We start from the raw sequence: 26,062 nt of genomic DNA, 5'->3' as shown, positions 1-26,062 counted from the left end.
ACTCCGTATGAACAAGCCCTTAGGGTGAGTTCACACGGAGTAACGTGCCACGTGATGTGGCACGTATACGCCGCGTGAGATTTTGTGGGCCGTACACGCTCCCATTGATTTCAATAGGAGCCGGGATCGTATACGCGACGCTATTTTGCTATGGGAGCTGGTCAGGTCTTTTTTCCGGGAGCGGGATGCTCATCTTGAGGCCGATTCACCTCGCAATTCCGCCTGAAGATACTCCCGACTAGGCCTAATCCGGAGTGGAGTGTGTGACTGGATGCTTGTGCAGTGCACCGGCATTCAGTCGTGGCTACCTGTTTTTTTTGGTCCGGAACCTGAGGCGGCCTATTGGAGTTCTATTGGAAGGCTTTGTTTGGAGGCTGATTTTTTTTAATTTTTTTCTATGTAGATTGTGAGCAAACATGGGGAGAACATACAAACTCCTTGCAGATGTTTTTTTTGCCCTTGGAGGGATTTGAACACCAGGACTCCAGCGCCGCAGGGCTGCAGTGCTAACCACTGAGCCACTGTGTGGCCCTCCCCTTCCCCCCTGGAGACTGATTTTGAGACGGATTCCTGAACAAATTCCTGACCAAAAAAATCTGTGTGAGCTCAGCCTTAGTTATTGTGGGCCATGTTAGTCGTATACTCACAATGTGCGTCCAGGAAGGTCAGGATTTCTCCTTTTGCTACAGAAACTCCTAATAATCGAGCAGATACGAGACCTTTCCTTTCTTTCTGCCTGACCAATTTTACAATAGGAAACTGGCCCATGTATTTATCCAGCTCACCCTTCAAATTCTCTGCAAGTGAAAAAAATAAAGAAAATACTTTTGAGTAAAACCTTGTGCAATCTTTGTCACATGATGTTAGTGTTAGCTTCTTACCTTCTGTACTGGCATCGTCCACCAAAATAATCTCTGTCAGTAGAATGGCTGGAGAAGTGTGCATGACGCTGTATACCGTGCGGAGCAACGTGGACCAGGCTTCATTGTGGAATATGATTATGACGCTGGTTGTGGGCAGTGGTGGACAACGCTTGAACTTTTGTTCCATACACCTATAGCAACAAATGAGAAACTAGAGAATCACAAGGCAGACCGCCATATAATTCTTACAGAATAGGGTGACTGAACTTGTTCTCAATCAGATAGTTCCACAGATTTCCCCCCGAAAATTGCGGAGAGGAAAGTCCAACTTTCAGAACTTTTATCTCCGCATTTTTGAAGCAGACTCAGGGACGGAAACCCCAAACGGAGAGCAAGGCGCATGATTGAACCTAGCCTACAACTGCAACATAATAAATCACAACAGTGGAAGAAAATGCATCGAAAACACATTATATGTATTAAGGCTGAGGCCACACGTTGCTGCTTTCTTTTATTGCAGATTTTGCTACTTTTTTTTGTTTTTGAGCCAAACCTAGTAGTGACTTCAAAGGATAAATGAAGCTTCTTATACTTGTCCCTTCTACTCTACCCACTCCTGGCTTTGGATAAAAAAAACACAGCAAAATCTGCAACAAACTGCTTTTCCACAACGTGTGGCCTCAGCCTTGATCATTTTTTATTGAGTTTTTGCCTTGTTTTTTTTTCTGTTTTTTAACTTCCCTTATTAAATCTATAGGAAAAGAGCTTACGATTCTGCAGCTAAAATTGACATGTTACGTTTTTCAAAAAGGGGTCCATGAAAATGGGCGCCCCTCGAATGCATAACAGCCATTAAAAATGTACATTTTGCACAGGGTTTGCGTGACTGTAACCTTAACCTTTGGGCACCAGTGATATCTTAGAGGCAGGAAATGATAAGGAGATGAATACATACTCACGAGCCCTCCTATCAGGCCCCACTTCTCTGTGTAGTGAGATTCTGTCACTGGCAAATAGGTTGAACCCATGTTTCTTCTGTCCTTCCTCTTTTTCCCTTTTCTCTTCCGGGCTGAGTTTGCCCTCTATATAAGGTTTACCAAATGCTCCTGGATCATTAGGGTCCTCCGCAGGCCGGACAAGGTAGGGCTTGAGTTCTTCTTTGGTGTAATAACCACACTGGACATCTTCTCCTTTGTCCATCTGGTCAGTGAGTTGCACATTTTGAGTTGCAGCTTTAAAAGAAATTACATCTTCCTTTTTGATGGCCAACTTTCTCTGTGACTCCCCAGTATATAGGTGTCTATTAGGTTTTATTCCATGATACAATACAAATCCTATGAGTATTGCTATGAAATATTTCCAGTATCTGACTATTAGCTTTTGAAGACGAGGCATGATGGTTTTCTCACTTTGTAGATAGAACCACTTGTCTATGGTGTAAAGTCATCTAAACATCTGCTGTTATAGCTGAAGATCTGTAAAAAGGGATAAAATATTCCTGAATTACATTCATTGACATTACAAGTAGAGCTGTCATTGCATGTGGCTAATATCTGGTTATTTTAGGCTCTGTTCACATATGTCTCACAGTCTCTGTATATCACAGAAGTCACAACACAGTGACCAATCCATCATTCTTCTGTAAGCACCAGAGCTTGATAGACCACATTGACTATTGTCCAAACAGAGGTTAAGCTGGAGACCTTTAAAACAACATTGAGCAAGTATATAGAAAAATGTATACCCATAGGAAAAAAGAATACATGTCTTTAATTATACATAGTGTACCCATTACTCCCAACTTTCAAAGAATAGAAAGAGGGACAATATGTGCAATTTTAGTGACACCCTCTTCTATGTTGACTCTGCCCATTCTCATCCATTTTTCTTTGTGCCCCCACACAGTATAATGGTCCTTACATTATATGCCCCCATATTATAATGCTCCTCTTCAATTGCCCCACAGTATGAAGTCCCTCTTCTGGTGCCCCAGTTTAAACTGAGGGAGACTGGAGGAGGACATTAAACTAAGGGCAACTAGAGGCAGACGCGCCCTCCTTCAACTACCCCCATGGTTTAATGTCCCCTTTCAACTTGTGTTCAGTTTAATGTCCCCATCCAGCAACCCTCACTGTGTAATGCCCCCAGCTGTCCCCAGTTTAATTTCCCTCTTCAGCTGCCCCAGTTTAATGTCAGCATCCATATGCCCCCTCAGTTCAATGCTTCTCTTCATCTCCCTCCAGTTTAATGTCCTCCATCTGTCTAGTTTAATGCCCCCCTCCATCTTCTGGCAGTTTAATGTCCTCCTTCATCTTGCCACAGTTAAATGTCCGCCCTTCATCTTCCCCAGTTTAATGCACCCTCTCTCTGCCCCCCAGATTAATGCCCCCCTTCATCTTCCTTCAGTTTAATTTCACCCCTTTACAGTGTTGGCCAAAAGTATTGGCACCCCTGCAATTCTGTCAGATAATACTCATTTTCTTCCAGAAAATGATTGCAATCACAAATTCTTTGGTATTATTATCTTCATTTAATTTGTCTTCAATGGAAAACCACAAAAAGAATTGTCAAAAAAACAAATTGGATATAATTCAACACCAAACATAAAAAGGGGGTAGACAAAAGTATTGGCACTGTTTGAAAGATCATGTGATGCTTCTCTAATTTGTGTAATTAACAGCACCTGTTACTTACCTGAGGCACCTAACAGGTGGTGGCAATAACTAAATCACACTTGCAGCCAGTTGAAATGGATTAAAGTTGACTCAACCTCTGTCCTGTGTCCTTGTGTGTACCACGTTGAGCATGGAGAAAAGAAAGAAGACCAAAGGACTGTCTGAGGACTTGAGAAGAAAAATTATGAGGAAACATGAGCAATCTCAAGGCTACAAGTCCATCTCCAAAGACCTGAATGTTCCTGTGTCTACCGTGCGCAGTGTCATCAAGAAGTTTAAAGCCCATGGCACTGTGGCTAACCTCCCTAGATGTGGACGGAAAAGAAAAATTGACGAGAGATTTCAACGCAAGATTGTGCAGATGGTGGATAAAGAACCTCGGCTAACATCCAAACAAGTTCAAGCTGCCCTGCAGTCCGAGGGTACAACAGTGTCAACCCATACTATCCGTCGGCGTCTATATGAAAAGGGACTGTATGGTAGGATACCCAGGAAGACCCCACTTCTTACCCAGAGACATAAAAAAGCCAGGCTGGAGTTTGCCAAAACTTACCTGAGAAAGCCAAAAACAATTTGGAAGAATGTTCTCTGGTCAGATGAGACAAAAGTAGGAAAAGGTCTCAACATAGCGTTTACAGGGAAAAAAAAGATGTCTTCAAAGAAAAGAACACGGTTCCTACAGTCAAACATGGTGGAGGTTCCCTGATGTTTTGGGGTTGCTTTACTGCCTCTGGCACTGGACTGCTTGACCGTGTGCATTGTATTATGAAGTCTGAACCAACAAATTTTGCAGCATAATGTAGGTCCCAGTGTGAGGAAGCTGGGTCTCCCTCAGAGGTCATGGGTCTTCCAGCAGGACAATGACCCAAAACACACTTCAAAAAGCACTAGAAAATGGTTTGAGAGAAAGCACTGGAGACTTCTAAAGTGGCAGCAATGAGTCCAGACCTGAATCCCATAGAACACCTGGGAAGAATATGCAAATCTGTCTCCCAAAATGTAAACAGGGAGACAGTGCCTCTGATATGCCGCCCTCTATGGGAAGCACCCTGAACATCATGCCCGACTTTCCCAGAAGTCTTTACTGCATAATGCAGGGTTATAACCAAATCAATTTCTCAGCTATGGACGGCACCGTTTCTGTCTGGTTGGACTTCATGAGTATTATCTGACAGAATTGCAGGGGTGCCAATACTTTTGGCCAACACTGTATCTGCCCTCAGTTTAATGTTCCCCTTCCATTTGTTCCCAAAGTTTAACATAATAGAAACACTGATACTCTCCTCTCCTCGCTCCCCTGCTGCTCTATCTACCTGTACAGTCTCTTCTCTCAGAGTGTTCAGGGAGCTGCAGGTGCGATGTGAGTGACATCATCACATCATACTTACAGCTCCTGGGGCTGGAGCACACATTGATGTGCGTCATACAGAGTGGCGAAGCAGGAGCTGTCCGCAGACTAAGGGTGCATTCACACTACGGAACGCCAGCGTGTATCACAGCCGTACACGCCGGCGTTACAGCAGGGCTGCCGGACACTTCCCATTCATTTCTATGGGAGCCGGCATGCGAGCGCTCCCCATAGAAATGAATGGAAAAAAGCAGTCCATTCATTTCTATGGGGAGCGCTCGCATGCAGGCTCCCCTAGAAATGAATGGGAAGTGTCCGGCAGCCCTGCTGTAACGCCGGCGTGTACGGCTGTGATACACGCTTGCGTTCCGTAGTGTGAATGCACCCTAAGAACGTGGCCCCATGTCTCAGGTAACAGCATGCGTCATGCTCAAAGTAAGCAGATATTGGATCACTGAGCAATAGAAAATCCTTGGCCGTCTGGGGAATTTAATTAAAAAGAATTCTATCATTTGCACTTGTAATTAAAAAAAAATTCCCAATGTAAAGAATCTCAGTAAATAAACCGCACCTTATAATAAATGAGGTATTAAACCAGAAAGACAAAAAAATTGTGTCCTGTTCTCTAACTACAGAGTCCAAGAAGACGTTTGTTTGTTATTAATCTTCCATTCACAGAGACATCACTTCTGGGCCCCAGTGCAAATCGGTTGCGGGGGCCCCCAACTACCATGTGTCGTTTAACCTCTGTCTGACATTTCACGTACATGTTGTCATAATTTTAGGCAGTGGGGTAAGGAGTGGTCTCAGTTGCACTTAAGTGAAAGCAAAGGATCTAGCCCAGGGGTAGGGAACGTACGGCTCTCCAGCTGTTGCAAAACTACGACTCCCAGCATGCATACTTGCTCTGCTGTTCTTGGAACTGACATGGAAGTGAGCGTAGCATGTTGGGAGTTGTAGTTTCACAGCAGCTGGAGAGCCAAAGGTTCCCTACCCCTGATCTAGCCAGACTCCCCAGTAATGAGGCTATCAAGAAGAAGCGAGAAAGCCCTCCAGTAGTTTGGTAAACAGATCCAAGGATACAAAGCTGCTCAATATATACTGTATACTTATATATTCAGCCTTCACTGTCTGATATAGCACAACTGTTCAGGCAACAAACATATAGCCAGTCAATTTCTGGTATTCACCAAAGATCCAGCCCCTTGTTTCTTCCATTATACAACTATTGCACACCTCTTATGCCTGAAGAAGGGCTTCCGATCTGAAAGATTGCACTATATTAAACAATGAAGGCTGACTATGTAGGTATATAGTGAGTGGCTTTGTATCCTTGGATCTGTGTATTTATACATTTATTCAATAAAGTAAAAGCAAGTTCAAGTCACAGCTACCCCCAATAAGCAGTATCACTGATCCTCACATAAATATCCACTTGAGAACCACTAGCTAATAAGAAGATAAAAATCATCAAACAAAGCAATTTTTCCATTGGAATCTAAAAACTGTTTCTGTGCCTAAGTTTTAAAAAGCAAGTAAAATATCCATAAGGGTCGAGTCCTTGCTGGGTGACATGTGAAGAGGAGGCATAGCCACATGTAAAACACAACCTGGATATGGTACACAAAGAGTTAATAACTGGTTTACAAATATGTAGGTGCAAAATTTAAACAAAGACGTGTCAGGGACTTGTCTCCAGATGGAGATGTTGTGAGGTATAAGGACAGAAGCCCAAGACCAGGTTATTGCAGTGGTCAGCAACGTCTGGATCTCCAGTGGTCGGGAAATCTTAGAATGTTGGGAGCTGTAATTTATATTTAAATTACAACTTCTTCTAAGACAAAGTGTTTCAATTACTATATACTATATAAATGGTACAGTCTATGTGAGCAGAAGTCACAAACATTATAGGAAAACGTGTACTTACAGTGATGGAGGAGCAGCCAGGTGGCCCCACCAATGGACTGGTTCTGTAGTTACAACAGTCAGCTGCACCTACTGTAATAATCCAAGTGAGGAAAGGATGGAGGAGGATCTGGGTGTATAAGGAGGTTGGTACTGAGGTTGAACTTTGGCAGGAGATTCACCTGCTCCTCTGGATCCAGGTCACATAGGAGGAGGTGGCTACTGAATCTGCACTTGCTTATATGGACATCCGGCATCAACAACACAATCTCCATTTATAAGGGTGTTTTCTAAGTTCAGGGGGCTACTAAGTGAGTGTCACTGCACCCACTGAAAGGGTTGTCCACCCTGGACTATTGTCTATACTTGTTAGATGGGTACCTTGATAAGCGAATCAGAAAGTGTCCCCTCCCCCTAGTACCTCCCATGATCAACTCTGATCACTGGAGAAACCTGCCAATAAGTGGTAAATTAAATTAAAGGGGTCTTCCATAAATTTACACAGAGGAGATACTGATCCTTTAACTCACACTGCAATGAGAAGCAGCAGCAGCATGGAGGACATTATACAGTAGTAGTAACTAGTGTAGCTGTATATGGTCCAGTACAGCACTCTGTCTCTGCTTCTGCCTCCCTCCAGCAGCTTCTCCCTCCTGCTCCCCTCTCCATAGACTTCTATATAACATGTCCCGCACTTAAAGTGCATCTTGTCAGTGGATTTATAGGGAGCAACCAGTTTAAGAAACTTGGAAGGGGGTGAGTGCAAAGAAGCCAGTTTCTTTTCACTTTGCTATTTATTTTTGCAAAAGTTGTTGAAAGTACAAGTGACCATTTACGTAATAGGAGTCCATGATGAAAAACATATGTACACTGTGTGTAAATTGTCTGCTATTGCACCTCTGCTTACCTATTGCTCTGCAATACCACACACAACCTGTAGGCAGGTATGGGAAGGTGCGGCATTGTTTGTCAGTGTACATGCTCCAATCCTCTGGCCGTGAAGACACCCCCGGAGCCATCGGCAAAGGGGGACATGACTTTGGGATGGGGGAACCAATAACTCCTGCAGTTTCTTCTTTGTGCGGTAGTTGTGTAGATTTATACAGAATGGTTCAGCTTTAAGGGTATATCTGTGTATATTCAGCTTTAGGAGTATGTAGTGCTTAGTGTGTTACTGTAGGGAGGGAGGAGTTTAGGAATAGATGTCACTTCCTGTCTCATCCACCTTCATCCTCTTTCTCATCACAAGACCTGGATGAAGCATTTCCCTCCCGCCCACCCTCTATTAATCACTATTTTACAATTGCTTTTTTTTTTCTTTTTTTTTTTTTACATTTTCCTGTATAATGTATTATTGTATCATTTCTTTGTTACTGTCATTGTGTATCTGGCTCTATATATACAATTCTGAGATGAGTTTTGCGAATTATTGTTGGCATTATCCTTCTAAGCCCAAGGGAAGGGCAGTCCTCCAGCCATGGTTCCCTAGAGGTTTCCTCCACAGGGGTTTTTTCCTCTCCTGAGTGCTGTAGGATGACTCTTCGTGAGTCGGGGGATTGTCGTGTTTGGTCCATATTTTTGTCATTTGCCTGAACGTTTAGCTTTGGAGTTAATTGTTCATGGCATTGGCAATGAGTGTGGAAGTAAATTAATTCAATAAGTATAAAAAATAAATAAATAAATAAAAATAAAAAATGAAATAAAGATAGTCAAGTAGAATGTGATAAAGTGTTACATGTCACATGGTCTACTGGTAAACTGTCACAGCTTTACTTTTGCGGTTGAGGAGTCAGGTGGAAGTTGCAGGCAAGTTATTGTGGACTTATTTTAACTAATAGAGGAGGTTAAACCTCATGGTGGTGAACAGGCTGAGCTTTGGAAATGGCCAGCCTGAAGGATGTCGGAATAGGAACGTCATCCAGGGGCGGGCACAGTGGTTAAGCACAGGGTCGTTGGTGCCCTTAAAGTGTACTGGCTCTGCTAGAATTGCAAGCCGGAGCGTGCCGCCCCCTTTATTTATTTATTGCTGTCTGGCCGGGTGCTGTATGTCAGACAGCTGGGGATCTCACAGTATTCGTGAATCCCAATGGTATAGCACTTCACCTGACTCCTTCTGTCATTATTTTACTTCTGTGAGTTTAATAAAGCTGTGGCCATTTTGACACCCAAAAGCTCAACTTCTTTTCTCTATCATATAACCTATATATCACAGAGTTCAGCTTCTCTCCTCTATCCTATAAACCTATATATCACAGAGCTCAGCTTCTTTCCCTCTATTATATAACCCTATATATCACAGAGCTCAGCTTCTTTCCCTCTATTATATAACCCTATATATCACAGAGCTCAGCTTCTCTCCTCTATCATATAACCTATATATTACAGAGCTCAGCTTCTCTCCTCTATTATATAATCCTATATATAACAGAGCTCAGACTCTCTCCTCTATCATATATCCCTATATATCACAGAGCTCAGCTTCTCTCCTCTATCATATACAGTCCTATGAAAAAGTTTGGGCACCCCTATTAATCTTAATCATTTTTAGTTCTAAATATTTTGGTGTTTGCAGCAGCCATTTCAGTTTGATATATCTAATAACTGATGGACACAGTAATATTTCAGGATTGAAATGAGGTTTATTGTACTAACAGAAAATGTGCAATATGCATTAAACCAAAATTTGACCGGTGCAAAAGTATGGGCACCTCAACAGAAAAGTGACATTAATATTTAGTAGATCCTCCTTTTGCAGAGATAACAGCCTCTAGTCGCTTCCTGTAGCTTTTAATCAGTTCCTGGATCCTGGATGAAGGTATTTTGGACCATTTCTTTCTACAAAACAATTCAAGTTCAGTTAAGTTTAATGGTCGCCGAACATGGACAGCCCGCTCTCAAATGATCTGAAAACAAAGATTGTTCAACATAGTTGTTCAGGGGAAGGATACAAAACGTTGTCTCAGAGATTTAACCTGTCAGTTTCCACTGTGAGGAACATAGTAAGGAAATGGAAGACCACAGGGACAGTTCTTGTTAAGCCCAGAAGTGGCAGGCCAAGAAAAATATCAGAAAGGCAGAGAAGAAGAATGGTGAGAAGAGTCAAGGACAATCCACAGACCACCTCCAAAGAGCTGCAGCATCATCTTGCTGCAGATGGTGTCACTGAGCATCGGTCAGTGACACCATCTGCAGCAAGGATGTACTAAATATTAATGTCACTTTTCTGTTGAGGTGCCCATACTTTTGCACCGGTCAAATTTTGGTTTAATGCATATTGCGCATTTTCTGTTAGTACAATAAACCTCATTTCAATCCTGAAATATTACTGTGTCCATCAGTTATTAGATATATCAAACTGAAATGGCTGTTGCAAACACCAAAATATTTAGAACTAAAAATGATTAAGATTAATAGGGGTGCCCAAACTTTTTCATAGGACTGTAACCCTGTATATTACAGATCTCAGCTTTGCTCCTCTATCATATAACCCCAGGGCCGCCGATAGGCCAGTATTACCACTACTGGCGTCAGGGGCCCGGCCAAATTGAAAAATGGGGGGAGCCCGGTTTTGGCCGGCCCCCTGGCACCCGCAGCAGCAATTGTGCCCTGGGCCGGCGTCACTGTAGCATAGTCGGGCACAGAGCCTCTTGGGGCCCCCCGGCACTTGCCTGTCCTGATTTCAGCTCATCGGCGTCCGTCAGGCGACTAAAGCAGGAGCTCAGCTCAGCTCCTGCTTTAATGCTGCGCCCGGCTTCGGCGTGTGTAGACGCGATGTGATGTGACGTCACATCGCGCTTACACCTGTCAGTGGAGTGAGAGGAGCGTCAGAGAGAGGAGCGGCGAGGGAGCGATGGAAGAAAAGGTGAGTGTAAATAAGTGTTTGTTTTGTGTTTAACATAATGAAGGGGGCCCATGAAACTGGGGGGCAAATGAAGGGGAGGGAGGGGAACGGCATGACACTGTGGAAGATGAAGGGGGTGGGGAGAGAATGGCATGACACTGGGGCAGATGAAGGGGGGAGAATGGCATTACACTGGGGCAGATGAAGTGGGAGAATGACATGACACTGGGGCAGATGAAGGGGGAATGACATGACACTGGGGCAGATGAGGGGGGGAACGGCATGACACTGGGGCAGAGATGGGGGGACATGAAACTATGGGCAGTTGAAAGGGGGAGAACAGCATGAAACTGGGGACAGAGATGGAGGGGGGGCATGAAACTGGGAGCAGAGGAAGGGTGTATATGAAACTGGGGGAGAGATGGAGGGGAGGCATATAATTTACAGGTGACTGTAGGAGGATTATACTGTGTGGGAGCACATGAAAATGAATGAGAATGGGTGGAGTCAACAGAAAAGTGGGCGGATCTAAATCTCTGTGCGCTGCACATTTTCTACCTCTTTCTACTCTTCAAAAGTTGGAAGGTAATACATAATTGGTATGTCACAAAATAAAGTAGTGTTAAAATGGCGGAAGGGGGGGGGAGGGGGAGGCGGGCAGACACTTAGGGTGTATGGAGCCCCAAAATTCCTGGTGGCGGCCCTGTATAACCCTATATATCACAGAGCTCAGCTTCTTTCCCTCTATTATATAACACTACTAGTAGAATACCTGCGGCATCGCAGAAAATATGTTAAATTATTGGTTATGCTAAAGTAAAATTTTCAGTGTCACAGTGACTGTCACAGGGGGGCGCTAATAAGATAGTTAAAAAAAAAGCTTTAAAAATATATAATAAAAAAATGAAATAAATAAAAGTTCTAAATAACCTCCTTTCCCTAGAATACATATAAAAGTAGAAAATCATATATCAAACACATACACATTAGGTACCCTGTGTCCGAAAATGCCCGGTCTACTAATAGTTTTCCTGTACGGTGAACGTCAAATCAAAAGTGCCAAACCACCGGGTTTTTTTCACCGTTTTGCCTCTGATTTAAATAAAAGGTGATCTAAGCAATAGACATTCCCCAAAATGGTATAACTAAAAAGTACATCTGGCCCCGCAAAAACAGCTGCAGGGTCACCTGTCAATGTGGCCTTGCAGCTGTTGCAAAACTACAACTCCCGTATATTAAATATTTTACCATTTTTTGCTTCAAATTTTTTTCCCACTATTTTCCTCCTCTAAAACCTAGGTGCGTCTTATAGTCCAGTGAAAATACGGTAATTTTGGAATTTTACTAATTTGTCCTAACATTGATGTGAACAACTTTTTTTTTTTAAATTTCAACATTTTTATTTTACATATTCAATGCATATTATGTAGTATAAACTATTATAACTATTTTGTGAACAATTTTTTTTATCAAAAATTAAAATTTAGACACCTTACACAAACCCATAAAACATTTCAAGCTGCGAGTCACGTTGTTCGCTTGTCTCAGCTCTTTGACACAATTTTATGTTTTTAGCTTTTGGATGAACTTGCCCAATAGATGGTCGTTTTTTGGACGCCATTTTAAAAACAGGCCGTAGTATTGTGACCCTTTAGTATTCACGTGACACTGATAGGAGATGTAGTAGGATGAATCGTAATGGTTTACTAAATGGCACCTCAATGCTTCTGCTGCTTTCATTCCATGTTATCCTGGAGACCGGTCAGGGATTGTTGCACACTACAGGTTTTTTCACGAGCCGTTGATTCTACAGCTCCATAGACTTCAATGGAGCCTGCAAAATTTACAGCTTTGTACACAAAGAAGTCTATAGAACCGCCAAATACATGACCCGAAAGCCCGTGAACAATACTGTATTGTGCAAACAGCCACTAAGTATACCAGACGCGTTTTGTCAGTGCGTGCATGTATGTGTGCACGCGTGTGATCGATGTGTATGTATGCGTGTGTGCATGCACATGTGTGGTCCATGTATATGTATGCATGTGTATGTGTGCACGCGTGTGATCCATGTGTATGTATGCGTGTGTGTGCACGCGTGTGATCCATGTGTATGTATGTGTGTCCATGCGTATGGTAAATGTGTGTGAGTACGCATGTGCTCTGTTCGTCCGTGTGCGTAGTGTTCATGTGGCATTTGTAGGGTGGTGTTTGTGTTGTGTGTGTCTAGTGTGGTCTGGCATTTGTGTGGTGTTGTACTTGTGGGTTGGTGTATGTGTGTTGTCTGTGTGATGTTTATATGGTGTTTGTGAAATGGTTGTGTGTGGTGGTGCGGCCCCTTTAGCAGCGACTCTTTGGCGCTGTTGCTATAATCCATCTCTGTCAGTCACAACTGTTGTTTTCCCCTCAGCACTTTCACCTTCACCTTTCCTCATTATATGTATAGGGCCTAACTTCGGGGGCCCCAATCTCATGACAGGAGGACGCTGGCGAGATGTAACGTACGCAGTATTCTCCACATGTTTTGTGTAGAAAACACACAGATTCCATTTCAGTCTCATGGCAACTCCTTTAGACGAAGGCCCCACAATTCTCTAAGCTCTCCTGGTCCTCTATTACTGAAATTCCTATTTCTCTTTCTGAACTTTGCTAGGAGACGGATCATAGATCTATCTGCATGTCCATCATTGTAACAACTAAAGGCTGATAGTGAGAGCATAAGCTTTTATAGTCAATATGACCTCAGCACTGTAAGGTCAACCTACCACTGAGTATTGGCTGAGAGGCTACAATGTCACAGAGAGTGTCTGAGTCATACACACGTGTCTCTTCTGTACTTCCTGGTCAATTATGGGGCAGCGGCCATTTTCTCGTACCGGCGGCTGTTTTTGCTCGTCTGAGATGCATTTTTGGGGGGGTTTGTTAAAAGCTGAACGGTTTAGAATCTTCGAGATGAACTTGGCTCGTTACGAAGCAGTTCGCCCTTTCTTTTATCATATCCATTTCTCAGAGCACCTGACAGGTTTGTTTTAGGTTCAAGTTTTATATAAACCACCGGAAAAACATAAACTGCACAAGTATTCTGATTCATTTATTATTTACACGTATAATGATTATAGTTTGCAGAATTTTCACATTGCTCTTTGTAGTTTTTTTTTATTTTATTACAGTCATTTACACGTGAATAATCTGTTACATTATATTCATGAGAAGATTTTTTATCTCTTACATTTATTGTCGAAATGTCCATTTCTGGAAAGGATCGGTTCGGTTGCAGGGTGCAAGGTGGAGATGCAATTTATTCACTGTCATACACATATTATATGCCGCACTGAACACAACTCCATCCTACAAAAATGCATAAAGATAAAGGAACGTGACATATATATACTAGCTGGTACCCGCGACTTCGTCTGCGGTGATTGTAGAAGTGGGTATATACAGGCGCGGGTAAGGTTTTCGTACTGTGTATAAGGTATGGGATATAAAATGTAACTTTGTATCTTGTTTTTGCTATAATTCTGAGAATACGTGAGACTTTTGTGTTGAATGTAATTTGTATTTCAGCCGCTATACGGTGTTCTGAGAAACTGTACATAGTGTCTTTGGGACAGAGGTATTTCAGGTTAATATACTTTGATATACGACATTGTAGGATTTGTTATTTTGCGCCAGTACATGTAAGTTTTGGGCACAGAATACTCTTGAGCAAGCAACATAAAGTCTGGCCCTGTGCATGGCAGTTTAGTAACTCCATGCGCCTCTTATTAATAGCAATTAACCCCATCATGTCCCTCACATTAACCCCTGTGTAAGAGTTACTGATAGAGATGAGCAAGTACTGTTCGGATCAGCCGATCCGAACAGCACGCTCGCATAGAAATGAATGGACGTAGCCGGCATGTGGGGGGGTTAAGCGCGCCGGCTACATCCAAGCAGAAGTACCAGGTGCATCCATTCATTTCTATGGAGCGTGCTGTTCGGATCGGCTGATCCGAACAGTACTCGCTCATCTCTAGTTACTGATATGTGAGAGACTTGGAGGTAATAATTAAGTATCTTCATTATTGAGCTCTTTTATTATCACCTCCATATGTCTCACATATTAGTAACCTTTATATGGGGCACACAGGGGTTAATATGAGGGACATGATGGTGTTTATTCCTATTAATATGAGGCACATGGAGTTACTAACACTAAACTAATAACTCCAAATGCCTGACATTAATGAGAATAGGAAGTAAAGGAAGTTAGCTGTGTGTTTCTTACTTTCAGTTTGCTAGCAGCTTCCTGTCCTCCTCGGGGAACGTTTGCAGGGTGCAGATGGCAGGAGCTATCACTATAGCAGGCAGGCAGAGACTTGAGCGATTAAGCTCCACCCCGTGGGTTTCCTGCACCCCTCTCAAAGGGGAGTGTCCTTATGCCTCAGCTCTAGCAGAGCACTGAAGAGACTTGGACTTCATTTAACTCTTGCAGGTCCTGTGCTGCTGGCAGCCAGTGAAATATGGCAGGAGGGCCACTCTTGGCACGTGTGCCAGGGATTGCTGACCTCTGCTGTAGAGGGTAATATGAATTTTGTGGCTTGCTATGGTCCAAAGTGTGTGAGATTGCAGAGATAGTGATGTGAGTTTGGGTTTTGTGGGGGTCGTGGGAAAAACGTATGTGCGCTATTGTGACGAAAAGTAGCCTATTGCGCAATCGACTGTAGTGACTATGCTTGTGGAAAATTTCAGCCAAATCGGTGGAGCGGTTTTTGCGTGATTGACCGCCAAACATCCGAACATCCAAAGTCACAAACTCACAAACATTTCACATTTATAATATTAATAGGATATATATATATACTGATATACAATACTGGGCAAACTTTTTATGCAGGTGCTGCACAGTAAGGGCTCGTTCACATCTGCACCCGGCACTCCGTACTTCAGGTTTCCGTTTCCTGCATAAAACGGAGACGGAAACCTGCAGGAGTCTTTCTCACCCATTCATTTGAATGGGTGAGAAAGATGTCCGGCCGTGAGCGGCGGTGAGCGCTTTATGCTCTCCGCCGCAAAACTGGGTTTTATAATCCGGACACAGAGTCGGACATGCAGTACTCTGTGTCCGGATTAAAAAAAACGGTTTTGCAGCGGAGCGCATAAAACGTGCACCGCCGCTCACGGCCGGACCCGGTCTGTGGTTTCCGTCTTCTGGCATGCAGAAGACGGAAACCACAGAACGGACAGCTGAACGCAGGTGTGAACCTAGCATAAGTAGAAATTGAAGTGTTAATAGTTATTTTTTGTCAATTACATAAATTAAGTGAATGAAATAAAGAGAAATTCCATTAATATTTGGAGTGACCCTTGCCCTTTGGAGAATGAGTCCTGGAAGTGATGATCTGGTCCCTATGATATAGCCCTGATATCAATATCATTCAGTCTGTCTAGGATGACGTGAAGGATTGGAGCAAGCCTACATCCACAGCAGGACCCCACAGACCCCATTGTATAATGCACCTTCAATTGTAAAGCTTCTGACACATTTCTTGAACTCATAAGTTGAGACTGTGAATAACATACATACCTTCTGAAAGTCCCACTTCTCCTCAGGTAGTACATGTGAGCCTTCCAATCTCTTATTGCATAGTAACAATTTTAGTGGTCCAGAGCTCGCCCGCAGACACAGTTCTTTATATAGATGATGTACAATTTCTTGCCTTTTGGAAAACTCAAAATACTATAATTGTAAAGAAGACATGAACTATTATTAGACAGTGACTGATAAATATGACTAGTAATGAATTACATTATATGGTCAAAAGTTTGTACCCCCTCTCATTATTAGATTATGTTTTTCATTTCAGCTACACCCAGAGTTAACAGGTGGATACTCGAGATGGGTGGGTTTGGGTGGCTAAGTCTTAAGATTGTTTGATCTGAAACCAATCTGTTTCGAACAAAAGCTTAAATTGGCTTGAAATATAGGACTCCTAGGACTATATATCTATAAAACAATGTCTGACATTGTCAGGGCACCAATGACTATCTCTATAGAACTGGAAATAGGATAGAAAGGTTCCTAGGATCCCTAAGAATGTTCCAAACTATGTTTTATAGATATATAGTCCTAGGAGCCCTGACAGTGTCATACACTATGTTTTATAGATATATAGTCCTAGGAGCTCTGACAGTGTCATACATTATGTTTTATAGATATATAGTCCTAGGAGTCCTGACAGTGTCATACACTATGATATATATATATATATATATATATATATATATATATATATATATATATATATATAGTCCTAGGAGCCCTGGCAGTGTCATACACTATGTTTTATAGATATATAGTCCTAGGAGCCCTGACAGTGTCATACATTATGTTTTAAGCCATTTAAGATGTGATTAGTACTGAATTTGTCCGATGTGAAATGAATCTTGGACCCGAGCCACCAAACCTGAAACCTTACAAATCTTGAGAGTTTTGTCCATCTCTAGTCACGATAAATGAGTTCCTCAGTGTATGTGTCCTGTGTCCTGGAGGAATGTTTCCTCCACCTCTCTCGACTTTTCCTAGCTGTGATGTCTACACAACCCCTCAACCACTCTGAGAAGATCAATGGACAGTAGGAAGAGACAGGTGAATTGCTCATGAATGCACCAGACGCATAACTATTAGAGATGAGCGAACGGCGTTTGATTGAATTGGTATTCGATCGAATATCAGGCTGTTAGAGGTATTCGATTCCATTCGAATACCACGCGGCAAACGCACTATAAATTCGTATCCCTTCCCACCTTCCCTGGCGCTTTTTTTGCACCAATAACTGCAGGGGAGGTGGGATAGGAAGTAGGAAAACGTAGGCATCTAAAAAAATAATCGGAAAAAGTAATTGACTGCTGAATTCAGGTGACTTCCACTTTATATGAATAGTGTTTTTCAGATTCAGTTTATATGAGACTGTGCACTAGACAGGGATAGATGTACTGGCAGGGTTAGCTAGGAATTAGCTTTATTTAGGTACGAATCTTACTGAAACAGCTCTTTGGGGCTCTATATACCTTCCTTCTCAGCCCAAGATACATGCAAGAGTACGGTCAATGCATTCCTATGGGAAAAAGTCAGCTCCCGCATACTGCAAGCTGCCAGCGATCCCGACTAGCATAAGGTACGCTGCCACGATGTGTTTGCATTGAACTTACTCTCACATTTAGCTTGGGCTGGCAAGGTCTCATCACTTTCAAACTTCACCTGCAAGCACATCTCGTGGCAGCCCATTATATGCTAGTCGGGATCCCTGGCAGCTTGCATTATGTGGGAGCTGCCTTTTTCTCATAGGAATGCATTGACCAGCGTTGATTGGCCGAATGCCATACAGTGTACAGCGTTGGCCAATAAACACTTGATGCCAGAGGCTCGTCTGTGAGGAGGCAGAGTCTAAGATCGGTCCACAGCAGTCTCCATTGTGGTCCGATCTCAGATGTAGCAGAGTTCAGCGCACAGCTCTGCTACATCTCAGATGTAGGAGGGTTCAGCGCACAGCCAGCTCTGCTACATCTCAGATGTAGCAGGGTTCAGCGCACAGCCAGCTCTGCTATATCTCAGATGTAGCAGGGTTCAGCGCACAGCCAGCTCTGCTACATCTCAGATGTAGCAGGGTTCAGCGCACAGCCAGCTCTGCTACATCTCAGATGTAGCAGGGTTCAGCGCACAGCCAGCTCTGCTACATCTCAGATGTAGCAGGGTTCAGCGCACAGCCAGCTCTGCTACATCTCAGATGTGGCAGGGTTCAGCACACAGCCAGCTCTGCTACATCTCAGATGTGGCAGGGTTCAGCGTACAGCCAGCTCTGCTACATCTCAGATATAGCAGGGTTCAGCGCACAGCCAGCTCTGCTACATCTCAGATGTAGCAGAGTTCAGTGCTGAACTCTGCTGCATCTGAGATCGGACCACAATGGAGACTGCTGTGGACCAATCTTAGACTCCGCCTCCTCCGGCAGAACCAGCGTTGATTGGCCGAATGCTGTACACTGTATGGCATTCGGCCAATCAACGCTGGTCAATGCATTCCTATGGGAAAAAGTCAGCTCCCACATTATTAGTGGCGTAATACAGTGACTTGGGCGTGTTAGATGCCCCCAGACATGCTTCCCCTGCTGTCCCAGTTGCATCCCAGAGGTGTTGTCATCATTTGCTGAGGTGTCATAGTGGACTTGGTTACTCTCCTGAGTCGAATAGTGGTTTCCCCTGAAACAAAGCTTTTTTCCCCATAGACTATAATGGGGTTCGATATTCATTCGAATAGTCGAATATTGAGGGGCTATTTGAAACGAATATCGAATATTTCACTGTTCGCTCATCTCTAATAACTATGTATTCAGTCTTTTCTTTAATAGCTCCTTATTACCCAGCTTTCCTCATACGATGTTGTCCTTACATAGGGCACCATGTTATAGTCTGATAGCAGATCCTCTTTAAACAGATGAATTCACAAAAGCAGATGAGAAGATGATATATTGGTCATAGTGCTTACTTACCTGCTCTGATTTGTATTTATTACAATCAGCCAGTTCCAATGCTCGGCCCCCTAATCTATAGCGACTGTCTTCGATCAAACACTTTTTAACACCCGAATTATATATCTGTAGAAAGGTCATGAAACATCATAACATTACAAAATAGATTCACAGTAGTCAGCATCATTTACAATCTGAAATTGTAAGTCCTAGAAGTGAACTTTTATTGACAAAACTAATGAGGCGCATATATATTACACCTACAGAAGCTTTTCTGACCTCCCATTCTAAATCTACAGACATTACTATGGAGTTGTTCCCCATTTCAACCACTATTCTGAGACCGAAAGATATGGTTTACTAGCAGTACCCGCGACTTCGTCCGCGGAACCCTGACCCCCTGTGCGACCCACCTGAAGTGACATGCAGGCTTCTTCCTTTGCCTTGTGTCCACAGCGGCTCCCTTTTCCTCATCTCCCCCCTGGCGCCCGCCAACCCCCTTTTTTCCTACCCACTCCCTCATGTGCTCACTTCTTTCTCCTACCCCATGCCCCCTTCCCCCGTGTTACCTACACCGTGCCCCCTTTTTCCCACCACCCGATGCCCCCTTCACTGTCTTACCTACCCAGTGACCCCTTCCACCCCCCCCCCAGACCCTGTGTCACTTTTCCCCCCACCAACCTGTGCCCACGGCCTCACCAAACCCCGGGCTCCCCGTGCACCGATGTTATAGGGGTGCCTATGAGGGCCCCCCTCCCGAGGCAAGCTATGTGCCCCCATTCCATCTGTGGGTGCTGTGGCGGCCCTGTCCCCGTCCCCCTTCCAGGGGCCCCCTGGGTTTACCTGCCCAGGTTCCCCATTCCCGCGTCCCCCACTGGAGCGACAACCTCCTCACTCCCAACACCCCACCCCCCTCCCTTCGCAAAGTCCCCTAACTCACCTGTCGTCACAACCCTTCTCCTGCGGCCGAATGACACTGTAGATAGCCCTGAACAGACATCGGCGACATCCCTGACGGACATGCAGAGTCCAGACGCCGCAGCCGCCATGGGACAGCAGGCCGAATCGGCGTTCCAGACTGCGGCGCAGGCGACCCCCTGTCCGGCCGCGGCAGAGCACTGCGGTCCTGTGGTAAGCCCACACAGGTGGGGCAGTGTACGCACTTCTCACTGCCCCAGAGTACGGGCGCTGGTTCAGGACGCTCTGGACCTGCCATGTTCTTGTGGACGCCGGCCGATAGCTCCGCCCACATAGAAAAGCGGCACCCATTCAGGTAAGCTGCTGATGGGGCTGGGATGACTTCATCCCAGGTCCTATAGCATCCCAGGTCCTGCAGCAAATTCAAAAGTGAAAAGCACCGGTCACGGGAGTGAATTTCAGTGGTGTACAGGAATTCCATGTAGCCTATCGTTCAATCCGGGATCCAAGGTATGTATGTGCGAAATTTCAGCCAAATCCGTTTGCCTGTCTAGGTGTCATTGCGTCCACTTTCCAACCCCCCTTCCCCTCCCCCCCGACCCCTTTGCACCCACCCCCGCAGGAGCTAGACCCAAGAGGGCAATAAGGAGTGTGTGGCTTCTGCTATGCTAAAAAGTGTGTGGGATTGCAGAGCTGGTGGTATGACTTGTGGTTTTGTGGGGGTCCTGGCAAAAACGTATGTCTGCGATTGTGACGAAAAGTAGCCTATCGTTCAATCCTGCCTAGGAACTATGTTTGTTGAAAATTTGAGCCAAATCGGTTGAGCGTTTTTTTCGTGATTGAGGAACAAACATCCAAACATCTAAACATCCAAACACACATATATTAGTAGGATTAGTAGGATTCTTCTAGTGCTGTGCTTCGCAGAGGCTCACAGCCCGCTCTGTGTCCTGAACCGGAATGGCGCAGCTGGTCCCGACGCAGGGTAGGCCGGCGGCCTCCGCTCGAGTTTGCGGAGGTTCCGGTTTCCCTCTAGTGCCTGGACCAGCATTTCCGGGGTCAGCTGGTTATTCGTTTTACCGCAGCATCAGCTCCTTGCCTGTCCCTGCTATTCCTGAACACTCTGCCTGTGTATGACCCAGCTTGCTTTACAGACCTCTCCTTCATGATCTCCTGACTTGGAATCTTCCTAACCTCCTGTGCATGACCTTTGGCTTTCTCCTGACCTCCCTTATCTGGATCCTGATTTGGTTACTCCACAAACCTCCTGTGTATGACCAGGCGCTCCTGACTACGCTTCTGCCTCTTCCTTCTGCTACCACGTGACCTCCTCTGAACTTGGCTTGATTGACTACGCTTTGGTTTCCTCTGGAAACTGCTTTGACCCCTCTGGATTGCAAACCTGCCCTGTTCCTCTGCTTCTCTATGCTGACCTGCTTTCCTGAACTTCATCCACTGAGGTTAGTGTCTGGGTTTTTCTGGGTCCTCCTTACTTGGGGTTCGCTGGGTGTGCGGCACTCTCTGGGTGGCTGCGGTTCTGGGCCCCGGATTTTACCAAGTTCAACTCCACCATCAGGAGCTCTTACGAAGAACTCCAGGGCCTGCTTCCACTCTGGTTAGGAGAGCGTAGTACACTCAGGACTGTTTTTGCCTCAGTGCCCGGGGATTCTAGTTGCCCTAGACTTACAGTTATTATTGTTTTGTCAGTTTTCTAACATGTAGATAAGTGATCTCAGACTCTGATGTTGGATGAGTTGATCTAGAATTTTAACTAGTGATTTCTCCATTTATATTATAGTTAGAGCTGTAATCTCAGCTTTCATGTGACTCCAGAAGCTATACTGGTGCTAAACCAGAGATATAGCTATTTAAAGGGACACCTCCCTTTGGATGATACCGTTATACATTTTAGACTTGGTCCATAGTCACTGCTTTGAAATTAGATGAGATTTGAACTCAACTGTACCCTTTAGTAAATATATGCGCAAGCTCAGACTGGCACCGTGCCTTTAGGCGAGGGCCAAAGGTACCTCCAAAATCCAAAGCCTGATAAGCCCAGAGGAGGTCTGTGAAAATAAATTTTTTTACTCACCTCTCCTGGGCGTCTGGTAATCCGGCATCATCTTCTGGCTATTTCTAGCCTGTAGCTGACAAATGCAATCCGGACATCACACAATGTGACTGCTGAGGCCTCAATCACAGGCCTCAGAATATATTAATAGCCCTGAACTGCACAGGTGAGTCCCTCAAATGTTCATAAAAATTAATTTCGAGGTGAACGCCTTGAGCGGCTTGAGGCTGTAGGGCACTGTGGAGCATTATACTGGGGAACTCTCTGGAGAGCATATTATGTGTGGGATCACTGTATAGCGTTATACTGAGAGAAACTCTCGGGAGCATAGTTTATGGTGTGGGGCCATTGTGGAGCATATTATACTGAGGGGCCTCTTGGTAGCATATTATATTGTTTGGGGCCACTGTGGAACAGTATACTGAGGGGTGCCTCTGGGGAGCAAATTATATTGTGTGAGGTCTCTGTTGTGCATTATACTGAGGGGGCACTGTGGGACATTATACTGTGTAGAGCGACTGTGGATATCATATTATATTAAGTGGGGCTACTGTGGAGTATTATACTGGGGGGCCTCTGGGGAGTATATTATATTGTGTGAGGTCACTTTTGAGCTTTATACTGGCAGGTGGCAGTGTGAGTAGCCTATTATATTGTGTCAGGCCACTGTGGAGCATTATATCGGGGTGTGCTGTGGGGAGCCTTTACATACTGTGTGAGCATATTATATTGTGTGTGGCTGCTGGGGAGCATATTATACCCCACTAAGGGTATTATACTGTGTGGGAGCTGTAGGGAGCGTATAATACTGGGTGGGGCCACTAAGGGATATTATACTGTTTTGGGACTCTGAGGAGCATTTTATACTGTGGATGGCACTGTGGAGCATTATAGAACATGTGGAACATTATGCTGTATGGGGAGGAGGGCTCATAATTCCTGCTGGCAGCCCTATGTCCTCTGCCTGTATCACAGCTCTCTCACTATAATCTTGCACATACGTGTAGCGCTCCATGGCAGTATCACTCCCCATACAGTACAGTCATGGCCAAAAGTTTTGAGAATGATACAAATATTTTTACAAAGTCAACTGCTTCAGTTGTTCTAATGGCAGTTTGCATATACTCCAGAATGTTATGAAGAGTGATCAGCTTAACAGCAATTACTTGCAAAGTCAATATTTGCCTAGAAAATGAACTTTATACCCCCAAACACATTTCAACATCATTGCAGCCCTGCCTTAAAAGGACCAGCTAACATCGTTTCAGTGATTGCTCCATTAACACAGGTGTGGGTGTTGATGAGGACAGGGCTGGAGATCAATCTGTCATGATTAAGTAAGAATGACACCACTGGACACGTTAAAAGGAGGCTGGTGCTTGGCATCATTGTTTCTCTTCTGTTAACCATGGTTATCTCTAAAGAAACATGTGCAGTCATCATTGCACTGCACAAAAATGGCCTAACAGGGAAGAGTATCGCAGCTAGAAAGATTGCACCTCAGTCAACAATCTATCGCATCATCAAGAACTTCAAGGAGAGAGGTTCCATTGTTGGCAAAACTTTTGACCATGACTGTACTGTGCATGAACAGGCCATGAAGCTATTGGGGTATGCACAATACTATTGGGGATGTCTATACTGGGAATACTCTGTAATGCTGAATAGTTAGCACATATGTAAGATTTCAGTGAAGGAAAGCTGTTGGATGGGCCCTCGGACCTTCAGTGTGACACTGGGTCCTGGTGGTGAGCCACCAGAAGCAATTCCACTGGTGGGCCCTAGACATCCCAGTCTGACCCTGTTTAAGGGTCAGTGCACCTGAGTGGGCTAGATTTTGTGCTGCTTTTGGAGTAAGCAGATCATTGGCTGCTTGGTGATCCTGCTGTATATTTTTACATGGTCTGCCACTTTGTAGCCGTATTTCAGAGATGCCATATATGGTATTTAAGCTGTAAACAGTAATTTATGCTGTAAGAGTCATCACAAGCTAGTTGCAGTAATGGTGGAGATCAGTGGTGTAACTAGGAATGGCGGGTCCCCGAGGCGAACTTTCAACATGGGCCCCCTCAACTGACACCGAAGACCTCAACCGACCTCCTCCTACGCATTCCTGCGTGCTCTATCATAATAGAGCCCCCATAGTAGCCCCTGCACACAGTATTATCCCCCATAGTGGCCCCTCCACACAGTATTATCCCCCATAGTGGTCCCTGCACACAGTATTATGCCCCATAGTGGCCCCTCCACACAGTATTATCCCCCATAGTGGTCCCTGCACACAGTATTATGCCCCATAGTGGCCCCTGCACACAGTATTATGTCCCTTAGTGGCCCCTGCACACAGTATTATGTCCCACTGTCGACACCCATAAACAATTATTATACTCTGGGGCAGGGGTGCCCAATACGTCGATCGCAATCTACCGGTCGATCGCGATGGACGTATGGGTCGATCGCGGGATGCGGCCAGGCATCCCCGCTGTCTGCTTCTTCACAGCGCAGGCTGAGAGTTATCTCTGGACACTGGCAGGCTGGGGCTGCGGCAGCCCCGCCTGCCAGTGTCCGTAGATGACTCTCAGCCTGCGGTGTGAACAAGCACTTGCAGGCCGCTCTTAGGGATGGAGGGGGCCGGGGTGCTGCTTGTTCACAGCGCAGGCTGAGAGTCATCTACGGACACTGGCAGGCGGGGCTGCCGCAGCCCCAGCCTGCCAGCATCCAGAGATAACTGTCTGTGCTGTGAAGAAGCGGACAGCGGGGATGCCTGGGCGGCCGCCTCTCGCGATCTACCCAGCCACGCCCACATGCCCAGCCCAGCCCACATACACGCCCCACCATGGACCAGCCCCGCCCACAGGCCCGCCTCGGCCCTGTCCACAAGAAGTGGGTAGTAGATCTTAGGGTTTGGTTATTCTAAGAAGTAGCTCACATGCTGACAAAGTGTGAGCACCTCTGCTCTGGGGTCTTTTCAGACCCCAGAGTATAATAATCGGAGACCCAGGGGGAGAAAAACATAAAAAAACTCTGTTACTATCGCCTGTCTCCTACGCTGTCGGCCTCCGAAGTAGTCGATCTTCAATGACATCAGACGTCACATGACCCGGGACGCAGGCCGGGGTCATGAGACATCAGATGACTAGGCCGAAGTCTGCATGGATCGTGGAGAGGTAAGTAACAGTGTTTTTTATGTTTCTTACCTCTCCCGGTCCACCAATCATTATACTCGGGGGTCCGAAAAGACTCCAAAAATGATAGAAGCGGTAGCGGCTGTCGCTGGGCCCCTAATGTCCCGGGCCCTGTGGCTGCTGCCTCTGCTGCTATGGCGGTAGTTATGCCACTGGTGGAGATAGTGAAGGATCTGTGATTCATCTCACTGCATCATACAGAGCACAGTTCTGAGAATCTTGCAAGCTATAGTTGAAATAAGAAAATTTAGTCAGAGTCAAGCACTTGCATAGGCAGATTTGTGATAGAAATCAATAGATAGGAATGAGGACATAGCTGTGCTGCTGTTTGAGCTTGAGACTGCTGCATTTCTGCTCTAATACTAAATTACATACACTATGTTTTATAGATATATAGTCCTAGGAGTCCTGACAGTATCACACACTATGTTTTATTGATATACAGTCCTAGGAGCCCTGACAGTGTCATACACTATGTTTTATAGATATATAGTCCTAGGAGTCCTGACAGTATCACACACTATGTTTTGTCAATATATAGTCCTAGGAGTCCTGACAGTGTCATACACTATGTTTTATAGAAATACAGTCCTGGGAGTCCTGACAGTGCCATACACTGTTTTATAGATATATAGTCCTAAGAGTCCTGACAGTGTCATACACTATGTTTTATAGAAATACAGTCCTGGGAGTCCTGACAGTATCATACACTGTTTTATAGATATATAGTCCTAGGAGTCCTGACA

At 44.8% G+C, this 26,062-nt stretch overlaps 1 protein-coding gene and 1 pseudogene across 1 annotated transcript in view; both read right to left on the bottom strand.

Annotated features, from left to right (window-relative positions):
- The window catches only part of LOC142217275 (polypeptide N-acetylgalactosaminyltransferase 3-like), a 28,743-nt gene extending 26,485 nt beyond the window's left edge, over positions 1-2,258 (bottom strand). Inside the window, exons 1-3 of the mRNA XM_075285468.1 lie at positions 1,819-2,258; positions 882-1,054; positions 648-797 (exon numbers count right to left, since the gene is read on the bottom strand). Coding sequence (XP_075141569.1) covers positions 648-797; positions 882-1,054; positions 1,819-2,258 — 763 coding nt within the window. The remainder of the gene's footprint in view (positions 1-647; positions 798-881; positions 1,055-1,818) is intronic.
- Positions 2,259-13,863: 11,605 nt separating this feature from the next.
- Positions 13,864-26,062, bottom strand: part of LOC142217274 (polypeptide N-acetylgalactosaminyltransferase 3-like) — a 46,004-nt pseudogene continuing 33,805 nt past the window's right edge.

This window comes from Leptodactylus fuscus, chromosome 8 (assembly GCF_031893055.1).
Source record: "Leptodactylus fuscus isolate aLepFus1 chromosome 8, aLepFus1.hap2, whole genome shotgun sequence".
Classification (NCBI taxonomy): Eukaryota; Metazoa; Chordata; class Amphibia; order Anura; family Leptodactylidae; genus Leptodactylus; species Leptodactylus fuscus.
Note: the sequence above shows the minus strand (reverse complement) of the source record. Positions and strands in the feature narration are given on the sequence as shown.